We start from the raw sequence: 14017 nt of genomic DNA on the forward strand, positions 1-14017 counted from the left end.
TCTGCCAGGGTTGCCTGAGCTGCTCCCCACTCCCTGCCTGGTACCAACTGTGGGCAAGGCTGGGTGACCACAGTCAAGTCCCCAGGCAGAAGACACAGGCTGTCCGCGTGGTCAGGGAGCACATGGACAGGCTCAGTCAACAGGCACAGAGAGAGAGGGTCTCCCTGAAATTGTCCCCTGAGGACCAGGGAGCCCTCAGCCACCAGACCGCCCACCACCATCTTTATTGCTAGGACACGCAGGACACCTCTCCCTTCACACCTGGGAACTGCAGGTCCTACTGAGACACCCAGTGCTGAGTCTCTGTCCTTAGAAGCAGAAACCACACTGGTGACACCTGAAGACAGAGGGCGGGTCCCCTCACCAGTCATCAACCAGCTTGTCCCTCTCTCACCCCAGAGTCACCTCCATGACCTTCCTGCTGGGAGGAGACCCACCTCCCCAGAGCATCTGAGGACCTGGGGAGACCCGGTGCCCAGCTGGGTTTAGTGTCACAGACAGAAACAATCCCCAGGTTTGGGGGCCCCGGGACTCTCTGAGTGATGCTGACAGACCCCAAACCAGGACACAGTAGAGACCAACACTGGGGAGAGAGGGTTGTCCTCAGGGAAGTGTCTCCATCTGCCTCCCTATTGGAGTGTGCTCCCGCACTCCTGTGATGTTTTTAATTAACAAGTTTAGATGTTTACAAAAAATGTCAAATGAAACCTTCCAAAGGACTTACTAGCAATCACTGTATTCCCACTTCTGTGTTTTACTCACTGCTGTATGCCCAGTTTCTGAAAACAGCTTGAGAGAGTAGTATAAGCTCAATAAATATTTGGTAAAACAAAAAATAAAGAAAGTGAGCTTTGCAAGCCAGCAAGATCCACCTCCCCAGAAAGCTGGTCAGATGCAGAGCCTCTGGTCCACTGCACCCCTGCAGAGTCAGGACCTGCATTTTTAAGAGGATGTTATTTATTTATTTTTAGAGGGAGGGAGAAGCAGAGGGAGAGAAACATCAGTGTATGGTTGCCTCTCACACACACCCAACCAGGGACCTGGCCCACAGCCCAGGCAAGTGCCCTTACTGTGAATCGAACCAGCAATCTTTTGGTTTACAGGCTGGTGCTCAGTCCACTGAGCTACACCAGCCAGGGCAGAATCCACATTTTTAAGAGGACCTGCATGCCCTCCCTGTGCACAGGAGAAGTGGAGCGTCTGCCCCTTCCCCTATTCACAGGGTCTTATCCTGGCGGGGCATCCACCATTAATGCACAGCTGTAAAGGAGCATTTCTAAGGAGTCACCTGGCATCACAGTCTTCACCAAGTTCCACAGATGAAACTATGAACAGCGGGGTGACATCCCTGTGACAAGTTTTCCTGGTGTCACCTCAGGACTCCTGCTCTGGACAGAGGGAGCCATTAGGAATAAGAGAAGCCTAAGGGTGACACTACTGTGCACCCAACCTGCAGCTGTGGGGAACACCCCTCCCCTCTGTCCCAGGTTTGTGCGGGTCCACACAGGTGGTGTCTACGTGAGCACGAGGGTTGGGGGTGAAGAAGTGGTGACTCACTTCGGAAAAGGGCAGAGAGGGCTTCAGCAGCTCCCAGAGTCTGAAAACTGGACAAAACAGAGACTAGAAGGAGGAAACAGGGCAGGCAGGAATGGGGGAGGGAGAGGGAGGGACCTGGGCACTGACCCCGCCCCCGGCCCACTTGACTGGGGAGCGCTCCTGACCCTGAGCAGTCTCGCCACACTTGGAGACTGATGGCAGATCGCACACTTCGGTCCAGCAGTGCCTTGAGCATTTGTGGAATCCAAGCTCCTCTCACAGAGGGAGGGACAGTGCAGACAGCAGATGCCATGGAGTCCCCCTCAGCTCCTGCCCAAAGAGGGCGCGTTCCCTCGCAGGGGCTCCTACTGGCAGGTAAGGAGAGGCAATCCCTGGGGGTGGATGGGAGGTTGGGAACAGAGACCGGCTGGGTCCCCTGGGGAGAACAGGGGTCTGAGAGGGCACACAGGGCTTCTGTTTGGACCTGAGGGGAGAGGACAGGGGAGCAGAGTAGGATGGGGGAGGGGGCTCAGCAACAGGGAAATCTCATGATCTGAAAGTGTGAGGGGCAGCAAAACTGCAATTATGTTTTAAGGGTTATTTCTGAAAACTGGTGAAAATAATAACAATTTATATCAGGGGTGACACCAGAAAAACTTAACCAGGGGCACTAAACGTCCTTACCACCAACCTCAGAAAGAAGCAAATACTTCCCAGGAGTAGCAGGACCCGGGGACCACTCCCACATTGCCCCACAGGTACCTGCAGCCTGTCTGAGGCACTGGGGGTGCAACAGGGTCAGACAAGCCCCTGCCTGCATGGAGCTCACGTTCTGTGGGGAGGAGACAGACAAGGAAAGATCTGGATGTGATGTCAGGTACCCACAGGTGCCATGAAGGGACAGGTCAGAAAGTGAAGACACAGGGTCATTAAAGGACATGGTCAGGGAATGTGTCTCCCTAGGGCCCCTCTGAGTGTCACCAGGGGTCTCAGGGCAGTGAGGGGGTGAGATGGGCAAATACCTAGGAAAGAGTTTCAAAATAGAAGAAATGACAGGTTCAGAGGTGCTGAAGTAATGGTGGCCATGCTGCTGACCTTGACCATGGGAGACACACTCGCACACACTAAGGCTGAGAGATGAAGACACCTGTTCAGGTCTCATCTTCCCCCCACAATACATAGATCCAAATATTGATTGATTTCTCCTTCCCTCCTAGTCTCACTGTTAACCTTCAGGAGCCTGCCCACCACTGCCCAACTCACTGTTGGGTCCATCAATGCTACCGAAGGGAAGGATGTGCTTCTCCTTGTCCTCAATCTGCCTGAGAATCTTGCAGGCTATATCTGGTTCAGAGGGGAAAGTGTGGACAGGAAACGCAGAATTGCATCATATGTAACAGAGACTCAAACAACTACCCCCGGGCCTGCACACAGAGGTCGGGAGACCATATACCCCAATGGATCCCTGCTGTTCCAGAAGGTCCCCCTGAACGACACAGGACACTACACCGTACAAGCCATAAGGAAAGATTTGCAGACTGAAGTAGCAACTGGACAGCTCCGTGTGTACCGTGAGTGATTGCTCCCTGACCTCTGGGTTTCAGGTGGGGTGAATTCTAGTCACACACAGGTTTCACACCCTGGACTCAGCCTCTATCCCACTCTGCTTCACGTCCCAGGCTGGGTTTGGGCATTTAGCGCAGGACGTACACAGTGAAGATAAACTTACTAAGATCACATTTCCTTTTCCCAGATTCCAGCCCTACACACATTCACCACAGACAGAAGGACCAGTCTGAGGGGAGTGACTGAGCAGTCTCAGTCCAGCGGGATCCCTGAGCCCTCCCCATGACCATGACCCTAAGAAAGACCCTGTGGGGCTCTGTCAGGGGCTGAACAGAGGTGCCCCTGGGATCCTCACAGAGAAGCGCAGCCTGGGAGCCCCTCCCCAGACCCTGTCTCAGGGATCCTGACTCCAAGGACCTTGGGGAGCCTGTGTCAGGGTGCGTTTGTACTTCTGGGAAGGACTGACTTGGAGAAACGGTTTCCTGGGTGACTGAGTCACAAGTTTCCTGAGCTGGTCACCACCCAGGGATCAGCCTCAAAGGCTGCATCTGGGCAGGAGTAGAGCCTGGTCTTTCCCTTGAGACTATGAGTGGAGAGCACCTGTGGACAAGGTCCCCAAGTCATTAGCCACCTGCCCTGGAGGACATAGGAGACCCCAGAAGAGGTCAGCATCCCCAGGGAAAAACAAAGAAGATGGTGCATACAGCCCCTTGTCCACCAGAGGTCAGAACAGAGAGTCCTGTGTCATGGACACAGTCACAGAGGGTGTTAGCTGGGGCAGCTCCTCTGTTCCAAATGTTAGGTCAGGAAATTGAGAAACAATGAAGGTTCATCCACTGACAACCTGGCAAGCCTGAGACCACTCACCATCTACCCTGTTTTATTCAAGGGAACTGAGTTACAGGGGTGCATTCACACAGAGTCACACAGACCAGGACTGCCCAGTCTGAGTCACGCCAAGACCTGTCTGCAGTCCCAGCCCATCCTCCCCTCCACTCCAAGAGCCGATCACACATGTGCAGACCCTGACACCAGCTGTTTGGTCTAATCATTTCTTCTTAGACGTAGTCAGCTCAGAGGAATGGGGAATGGCCTAGAGAATGAAAGGAAATGGAGAATTAACCTGTTTTCACTCCAGAACCAAAGTACCTGCAGTGACAATTAGAGTCAGTGCTGGGAACACCCAGGCCTCCCCCTCAGGTGGCTGATCCACAGCTCCCTGCCCTGGACTGAAATCCCTTCTTTGCTTCCTGATGTGTTGGTGTCACTCCCACTGGATATGAAGGGAAGGACTTTGCCTCTCACTCCTCACGCCACACCTGCAACCAGCTCAGGGACCAACATGTAACAAACATCCAGTTGCTTCTGACGAAGAAGGAAAGAATTATGGTGAATGAATGAATGAGGATAATCACTATAGAAAATGGAACCTGGATACAGAGTCCTGGGAGATTTGGGCCACACCTGTTCCCTGTCCCTCCAGGGGCAGAGACCCACATTCCATCCCTCTGACCACCTGTCCCTAAAGCCCCCCAGAAGCCAAGTCTCAAGGTGAATGTGGGGCTGTTCAGCCATTAGAGGCTTTTCCAGGCTACACTGGTCCAGCCCTGGGGCAGCCCTGGGCTCTTGGTCCCTGGGGTCCTTGAAGTCACCTGTAACCCCCACTGCTCACCACAGATATTTCTGGCTCTCTCTGCTCCTTCCATGTCCCTCATCTGCCTCCTCCTCACTCCAGCCCCACTGCCCTGCTCTGTTCTGCCTTCTCCACCCTGCAGTGTCCCTGGATTCTCCCACTAGCACCTGTGCCCAGGCCCACCCTCCTGGGCAACAGGAAAGGACACACAAGTCCAAGCAGCAGCCCCTGACTCCATCCGGAGCCAGGTTCCCAGGTCACCAGGAGAAAGAGCCTCCGCTGTGCCCCATCCAGGGCTCTTTCCCTCCCTCATGCCAAGAACAGGAACAGGCCACCTGACAGGGACATGTAGCCCATTGATCTATTCTCTGTGTGATTCTACCAGGGAGTCAAAGGCAGAAGGACAGGCCTCAGTCCCAAAAGCTCACAGGATCACTTCACCCCTGACTCGTGACTCACATCTGTGTCCTGGTGTGTCTCCTGGTGTAAGTCTCCAGTCTCCCATTCCTCCCAGGGACCTGGAGACATTCCCAAGGTGGGCTGGTGACCCTGCACCATCTGACTGCTTCACTGCCTGTGTCACACGCATGTATCCTCATGATGACACCTTTGTCATAGGGTGGGACCCTATCAGATACTGTCCTTTTTATTAGGTGCATCCCAGTTTGAATGAATTTGCTCAAACTCTAGTTTAGTTTCCTGAGTTAGAAAGAAAAAGAAGAGCACATGCCACAGCCTGTGTGTGGGTCCCTCCCCATTGGCCTGACTGCCCACAGAAACTGGTAACTGAGTCCTGCTTCCTACATGTACCAATATAATATGTGTCTTTTCCACCAATTTTGTGTCATCCCTCCCCTTGTGCAACAGACACGCCTACACGTGCCCTCTGGTCACTTCTGTTTGCTTAGTAGGACTCACATTCTCTCTCCAGAGAGTCATGGATATTTTTAATAAATATTTTATTGTTGTTCTATTACCAATGTCCCAAATTTTCCTGCTTTGCTCTCCTCCACCCTGCCCACCACGTGCTCCCACAGACAAGCCCCACCCTGTGTCCGTGTCCATGGGTCATTCAACAAGTCTCTTCCCCTTATTCCCATCCTTATGTCTCCCCACCGCCACCCCACTGGTCACTGTCAGTCTGTTCCATGTCTCCATGCCTCTGGTTCTGTGTTGCTCATTTGTTTGTTTTGGTTATTAGGTTCCAACCATAGGAGAGATCATATGGTATTTGTCTTTCCCTTCCTGGCTTATTTCACTTAGCACGATGCTCTCCAGTTCCACCCATGCTGTTGTGAATGGTAGGAGCTTCTTCTTTCTACTGTGTAGTATTCCATTGTGTAAATGTACCACAGTTTTTGGATACACTTATTTGCTGATGGGCACTTAGGCTGTCTCCAGCACTCGGCTATTGTAAATTTATTATAAATAATGCTGCTATGAACATAGGGGTGCATAGGTTTTTTTGAATTGGTTTTCAGAATTCTTGGGATATAATCCCAGCAGTGGAATCACTGGGTCAGAAGGCAGTTTCATTTTTAGTTTTCTGAAGAAATTCCATACTGTTTTCCACAATGGCTGCACCAGTCTGCATTCCCACCAACAGTGCACTAGGGTTCCCTTTTCTCCACACCCTCTCCAACACTTGTTGTTTGTTGCTTTGTTAATGATGGCTACTCTGACTAGTGTGAAGTAGTATCTCGTTGTGGTTTTAATTTGCATCTTTCTGATGGCTAGTGATGTTGAGCATCCCTTCAAATGTCTCTGAGCCCTCTGTATGTCCTCCTTAGAGAAGATTCTGTTCAGGTCCATTGCCCATTTTTTTAACTGGATTGTTTGTCTTCCTGGTGTGGAGTCACTTGAGTTCTTTATATATTTTAGAGTTCAAACCCTTGTGCAAGAAATCATTTGAAAATATATTTTCCCATACAGTTGGTTCCCTTTTCATGTTCATGGTGGTTTCTTCAGCCATGCAGAAGCTTTTTAATTTGATGTAGTCCCATTCATCTATTTTTTCCTGTATTTCCCTTGCTCTAGAAGATACATTGGTGACAATATTGCTGCTTGGAATATTTCAGATTTACTGCCTGTGCTTTCCTCCAGGACATCTATGGTTTCAGGACTTTGATTTAAGTCGTTTATTCACCTTGAGTTTATTCTGATGTAAGTTAGTGATCTAGTTTCATTTTTTTGCATGTACCTGTCCAGAGATCCCAACACCATTTATTGAAGCGGCTATTTTTACTCCAGTATGCTCCTTTCCCTTTGTTGAATATTAATTAACCATAGAGACATGGGTTTATTTCTGGGCTTTCTATTCTGGTCCATTGATCTATGTGTGTGTTCTTATGCCAGTACCGGGCTGTTTTGATTAGAATGACCTTGTAATACAGTTTGATATCAGATATTGTGATCCCTCCTGCTTTGTTCTTCTCAAGATTTCTGAGGCCATTTGGGGTCATTTTGGGTTCCATATAAATTTTTGAAATATTTGTTCTATATCTGTGAAGTATGTCATTGGTATTTTAATAGGGATTGTGTTAAATTTATAGATTGCTTTAGGTGGTATGGACATTTTAATATGTTAATTCTTCCAATCCATGAACATTGATTGTGCTTCTATTTATGTGTACAGATCTTCCTTAATTCCTTTCTTCAGTGTTCTGTCCTTCTATGAGGACAGTTCCATTTTCTTGGTTAAGTTTATTCCCTGATACGTTATTGTTCTTGATGCTATAGGGGAGCCACTGATTTCAGACCCACTGTGCCTTTCTCCTCTGGTCACAGTGTGACCCTGGTGGAATGCAGACTTGGTCTCTGACCTTCAATGATCTCTTGAAAGAAAGATTCTACCAGAGACTAGTCTTATATCTTTGGCAAACAAATAACGATTTTCACTTATTCTTTCACAATTTAACTCAAAGCCCCATCTCATAATGCCAAACACAAATGGTCCATAAGGGCCATATTTCAGCAAGTTCAAGCTACCCCGCTTCCCACAAGTCACCCTTCTGTAGTTGCTGTTGCCTGAGTGTTTGAGGAAGGGTCCCTGCCCTCTGCAGTGGGAGACATGACAGTAAAGACCAAGGTCACAGAGCCTGGTTCTACTGCCAAAGACAGCTCTGTGTCTATCACTCTTGTCTCAGTCATTCCTGGACTCTGCTCTACCCTTTCTGGGGTCTCTGTCTCATGTCAGTCACCAATGAACTCCTGGGCACACTGTCCACCTCATAGTCCTGCAGCCTCAGTCCTGAACTGACCATCAGACTTACTTCTGGTCTCCCTGTGTATGGGTGCTGCTCAAACACTCAGTCCCAGGCCACACTGTCCAGTCTTCTCAGGGTTTAAGGACAAAAGGATGGCCCATCATGAAACATCTCTAGGATAACCATGGAATATGAGGCTTCCATGAATCACATCTCAACCCAGCAATGCAGATCTGTGCAGCTTGAAAAGATTCAGCACCTGCACATTCCAGGGGAGGCCTCAAGGCTGGTCAGTCAGTGAGCTGGTCAGTGAAGAACCAGGACAGGTGTCCTGTGGTCTTTGACTCCCATGCCTATGTCTTTCCATGATCAAACCCTGATACTTAACTGACACCTGAGACAGTCTGCGCTTTCTCCCAGACACAGCACTGGAGGCCTTACATTTTCTGAGCGCTCAGGTCCTCATGTTGTTGTGTGATAGACACACCTGCCTTGTTTTTTTAAGGATTCAAGTTAGCTGAGAGGTGAGAGGTGCCAACTCTGACTGAAGATGCCTTTGAAAAAGTCAAAAGTACCACCCAGGGCAATGTTCTCTCTGTTACCTGCACAGTGGAGTTACCCAGACCCAGCATCACAAGCAACAACCCCAACCCTGAGGAGCACAAGGACCCTGTCCTGTTAATGTGTGAACCTCACACTCAGGACACCACCTACCTGTGGCTGATCAACAGTCAGAGCCTCCAGGACAGCGCCAGGCTGGAGCTGTCCAAGGACAATAGGACTCTCACTTTGCTGTATGTCACAAGGAATGACACAGGACCCTATGAGTGCGAAACCTGGAACCCAGTGAGTGCCGGCCACAGTGACCCCTTCACCCTGAATGTTCTCTGTGAGTAACTTCTGCCCCTGTGTGGTCCAGGCTGCCACCCAAATCCACATGCCAGAGGAGATGCTACATCCTTCTCAGTCCAAGGACACAGACCCTCATCCTGGACACTCATGTTGACCATGACTCCCTGTCCCAGGAAAATGCAGGCAGGCCTCAGGGTTGGGACAAACTGGTTGTCTTAGACTCAGCTCAGTGAACAGGAGGTTGTGGGTGGGATCTTTTTTAAAAAGGCTGGGGCCCAGCTCAGAGGGACACTGGGGCTCTTACACAGACCAGGATTTTCCCCTTCCTTCTGATGACATCATGTGTGGCTTTCCTCTGTTTGCTCCAGATGGCCCAGATGCTCCCTCCATTTCCCCCTCTGACTCCCATTGCCCACCAGGGACAAACCCCAGACTCTTCTGCCACACAGCCTCTAACCCACCTGCACAGTATTTTTCGCTTATCAGTGGGAGATGCCAGCAACCCACACAGGAGTTCTTTATCCCCAACATACTGCGAATGACAGTGGATCCTATACCTGCCTCGCCTATAACTCTGTCACTGGTCTCAATAGATCCACAGTCAGGACCATCACAGTGTCTGGTAAGTGCCTCCTGGACCATAGGCACTGAGCTCTGGTGTGGAGGTTGGTCTGGTTTTCAGAAAAGAGCTTGGATGTTGTCTCCATCCTGTGGCCATGGACACAGCAAATCACAAATTCTTCCCTGAATCCTCCCCCACATCTCTGTAGCCTCTCTCCTCCCCTTGCTCTTCTGATTTCTCATGGCAGAGCTGGGGTCCAGCCTCAGAAATGAGGAAGGGGGTTCTCTCAGCCCCAGAAAAGTCCCATTCAGTGGAGAGGGTTCCACAGAGGGGGAAACACAAGGGGCCTCATCATCAACCTTCTTCTTCTGTCACTAACTCCTTCCTTCTCTCACCTCCTTCTTTTCTGTGACCCACTCCATGTGCTCCAGGAAACATATGAAGCATTGAATCAAACTCACCTCTTTCTCTCCAAACAAAAGGGTGAAACCCCCTCCAAGGAGGGTGAGCAGTCCACTGTTCCATGCTCTGCTCCAGGTTCACCTGGTACCTGACCCTGCTGCCCCTTGTGCAGAGACAGGGGCCATGGAGGAGTTTCACAGGTGGCCTGTCCTCAATCTGGCCAAACTGATCCACCCATGAATGCCAGAGCCTCCCTCTGGCCAGCCTTCATGGAAACAGCCATACTGTAGCCCCCTCTGAGCTGTGTCCTGGCTCTGAGGTCACCAGCAGTGTAATGCTGTGTGATACCAGTGTGTGTGATGTTCCAGAGGAGAGCAGTGAGTGATGGTGCTTACCTGACATGTAGGTAGATTCCTCCATGAAGTCTCTTCATGGGGCAGAAGGAGCAGTGCCACAAAGGGTGTAGTGTACGGAGAAGGCTGAGTCCCAGCCCTTGTTAAACTGCTTCTCTCTAGCGGTTTCTCTTCTCTGTGATAGTCACTCCACAGGCCAGGAAGTGAGAGTCGTATTCCCACTGAGAAATCCATTGGGTTAAATTTATTGGGGTCCTAAGGTCATGTAGACTGACTGGTCTGCTCTTTCACTGTCTTATAAATTATTTAACAAACAGGAAAAGACTTCCCTTCTGAGCCTCAGTTTCCTCCTCTGGAAACTGGAATGAAACAGCTGGACCTTAGAAATGTTGTGAACGTGTTTATTATTACATTTATGACATTAGAATCCTTAGGGTAACCCACATTTAGGGCTCTGTCAGTGCTGCCAAATAGTGATATTATTTGTATGAACATTGTTGTCATCAGCTGTAAGTCAAGACTTGCTGAAAATGTTGTTTATCACTCACCAATTCTGTGACCTCCAGTGATTTTTAAGCACCTCCCATCCCAGATTCTGCCTAAGCTCCTTGGGGGTGACACCCACCCCTTGTGGGGATGGAAGGACCAGATGATGGACAGGGTTTCCCACCTTCCCTGGGCACTGAACACAGTCAGCACATCCTTACCACGAATCAGCACTGAGTGGACAGGTCAGGGCCTGCCCTCTGAGACTGTCATCAGGGCTGGAGAAGAGGAAACAGAGGGAAGGGACATACGGGGAGAGGAGTCAGGAGGACAGTGAACAGGACGATGGAGAGTCAGTGTGAGAGCATGTGCACAGTTAGAGCCGATGGAAGGTTCCAGAGTGTGAAATGACAGGATTGGACTGTGGGCAGGGGTCCAGTGAGGCCTTGGCCTTCCCACGAAGTCAGACCATCATGGAGGTTCCTGTCCTGGGTCCTCAGTCTCTTCCCTGGTCACTGCCTCTCCACCCCCATCTGCCTGTGGGCCTTCCCCTGTGGACCCAGGTCCGCCATGGTTTCTTAAGGCCTTTTCTCACAAAGACAGTGGGATGACAACACTACGATACCACACACAGATGGGGACAGTTCCTTCCTCCCTAAGCTGGCCTCCCTACTGCAAGGCCCCTTGTAGTTTCCCCTGAGTGGACTTGGGCCCCCACCCTACCTTCTTCCCTTCTCCTTTCAGCAGAAAATGACTACACGGGCTACTCAGTGGGGACCATCGCTGGCATCATGATTGTGGTCTTCACCCTGGTGGCTCTGGGGTCCTCCCTGGGGTGTTTCCTGTACCACAGAAGGACTGGGAGGTACGATGGCATTTCCTTCACCAGAATCCTGCCCCCACCAGAGACTGACCCCATCACACCCCAGGCCAGGAGGATGGAGGCCCCTCCCTGATGCTGGCCTGGCTCTCTGTGGCCTCCTCACTTCCCGAGGGACATTCCTAACTCACTCCCTCCAGCTCCTCTGGCACCAGCTGCTGACCAGGGCAATTTCCTCAACAGCTTCCTCATCTATAAATGAGTCACAGCCAAAGAACTGTCCCCCCAGGATGGTCCCAGTTCACTCCTCACACCTGCACGGAGCTGGCAGGGAGTAAGTGCTCAGTGAGGCACCTACTGCTGTTTCTCTAAATCCGCCCACCCTGTGAGGGGGATCTTCTGTCCCACGATCTGAAGGGCGTCCTGGCCAAGGTCACACAGCTGAGGGTAGCAGAACCTGCACAGGCTGGGTGGGCTCAGGCGCCCCCACTTGGCCAGTTTAGGAACCACAACCCCTGGTGTGTGAGACAGGAGACCTGGACCTGGACAGGGCAGCAGACCCTGTGCTATGGTTTTGGCCTCCAGTGCATGCAGACGGAGACAGAGGACAGGCCCCTATCACTGTTCAGCTCTTGGGCCCGAGGGGCACATCTGGTCCCAGCAGGGCACCACTTGCATCCAGAGGCAGCAGGCACCAGGCTCCCAGTGTCCTGCACAAGCGCTGGCCCTGCTTCCCTCTGAGACCTTGAACATCCCACAAAGTCAGACCCTCGGGGTGGTTCCTGTCCTGGGTCCTCAGTCCCTTCCTCAGTAATTGCCTGTCAAACCCGACCTGCCTGTGGGTCCTTCCCCTGTGGGCCCAGCTCAGCCTTGGGTTCTAAGGCCTTGCCTCAGTTTCCCTCTCCTAGGCTCCTCCCCCTCCAAAACAGTGGAGAGAGGTCCCCACCCACTGATGGAAAGGGAGACCCTCCTAGTCCCCCACTGTGACACCACAGCTCCCCCTGTTCACCTCAGAAGTTCTCTGACCTCTCCTAGGGCCCGTGACCCACGAGGTCTCACAGAGCACCGACCCCCAGCGTCCACCCCAGGTGAGTGTTCAGCCTGAAAGAGGCTTGAGCCCCTGACCACCTCAAACTGTCCACTCCTGCTGTCCCCCTGGGGTCCCTGCGGCTCTGACCATTCCCTGGGCTTCATGGTGGGGTTCTCATGAACCTCTCAGCACAGGGGACCCTGATTGCCCGTTACCCCTGACCTGTAGGGCTGTGTCATGTGTCACCACCTCCCTCATTGGACCCTAAAACAGCAGAGGGTCTGTCTCTGGGAGATGCTCTGTCACCTCTGGTTGTCTGGAGCTAAAGGACCCAGCTTCTCCAAGGACAGGCGAAGCTTCCTCAAAACTAGGTGCTAACTCTTGTGTCTGCTACCAGGCCAGGGTCCCTCTGGAGCCTCCACCTCCCTGGTGAGTCCGTCCCCTCCCCATCTCTCTACCCAGGGTCCTAGCTATGCAGGCTCAGGGAAGGGACACCATCCAAACTCGCCAGACAGTACAGACCCCATCCCCAGAGCAGCCAGCACAAAGGCCCACCCCACCCTGGCAGGGAGGGTGTACCCACATCAGGGGCAGACCTAACCCAGTCCTGAGTCTACCCTGGTTCCCTGGGGTGGCCTGAGGGGAACCCTGGGGACCAGCATGCGGCAGAGCAGGCACTGAGAGCACCAACTAGGGTAACCAGGCTAACAAGGGCGAGAGAGTGCAGCGTGGACTGAAACTGGGGTACAGGGTGACAGGTAGGTGTGGGGACAGCTGCTCAGGAGGCAGAGCTGTCACTCCTGTGCACAAATGGCCTCCCACCCTGTCCCCTGATACCCTCTCTGCCCCCTGCACAGGGCCCCATCCCCGGCTCCAGGAAAGCCAGCCCCATCTATGAGGTGAGTGTGGGTGATGAACATACTGTCCTGCAGGTCACAGGGGCCTAGGACCTGCCCCCAGCCCAAGTCTGGCTGTGCTCCATGTTTGGGAAATGGCAGCATAACGTGCAAACAGAGGGTGGGGAGAGGGAGGTACCCGGGGACAGGCACCCCCAGCACAAGCAGGCCCCAGTGCACCTGGGAAATGCCGCACTTGTTCTGAGGGGGCTGCAGGGCTCAGGGGCCTCTCCTTCCCTCACAGGACTTGCTGCACCTGAGCACAGACGTGTACTGCCGCATCAGCCCCAGAGCCAACGACGGGGCTTCCTAGTTCCTGCGGGTCCTGCTGCTCCAGGGCTGTGGGAGGGACAGCCTGAGACCCAGACCCTGGGGGTTCGGGAACTGGAGCCTGGGCCAGAGAACCAGCCCTGAGCCAGGAGGATATTCAGGGACCTGGGCCTGAGGTTGGGGTCTTTCCTGATTACTGATGACCCAGACTGGCCACCCTGACCCTGATGGACCAGGGTAAAGGCTCTCATCTTCCAGAAAGTGACTGGGCCAGTGAGGCACTGAGGACCACCTGTGTGATCTGAATAAAGGGGACCCTCCCCTTGTATGCTCTTTTTCTACTCATGTATAATTTTTTTAAAAGATTTTGTTCATTCATTCATAAAGAGGGGGGAAGGGAGGGAG

The 14017-nt window shown here is 52.2% G+C and overlaps 1 protein-coding gene and 1 long non-coding RNA gene across 2 annotated transcripts; both read left to right on the forward strand.

Annotated features, from left to right (window-relative positions):
- The first annotated feature begins 1628 nt into the window (after positions 1-1628).
- On the forward strand, positions 1629-9650 carry LOC114511365 (carcinoembryonic antigen-related cell adhesion molecule 1-like). The gene is given in 5 exon segments (XM_028530075.2): positions 1629-1911; positions 2754-3107; positions 8552-8830; positions 9162-9320; positions 9323-9650. Coding segments are annotated over 5 exon segments (1074 nt in total). The 5' UTR covers positions 1629-1751; the 3' UTR covers positions 9445-9650.
- Positions 9651-12449: 2799 nt separating this feature from the next.
- LOC118497676 lies at positions 12450-13641 on the forward strand. The gene is made up of 4 exons (XR_004900198.1): positions 12450-12504; positions 12844-12875; positions 13304-13345; positions 13587-13641. It is a non-coding gene; the product is annotated as an uncharacterized LOC118497676 (long non-coding RNA).
- Positions 13642-14017: the final 376 nt, after the last annotated feature.

The sequence above is a fragment of the Phyllostomus discolor genome, chromosome 12, assembly GCF_004126475.2.
Source record: "Phyllostomus discolor isolate MPI-MPIP mPhyDis1 chromosome 12, mPhyDis1.pri.v3, whole genome shotgun sequence".
NCBI lineage: Eukaryota > Metazoa > Chordata > Mammalia > Chiroptera > Phyllostomidae > Phyllostomus > Phyllostomus discolor.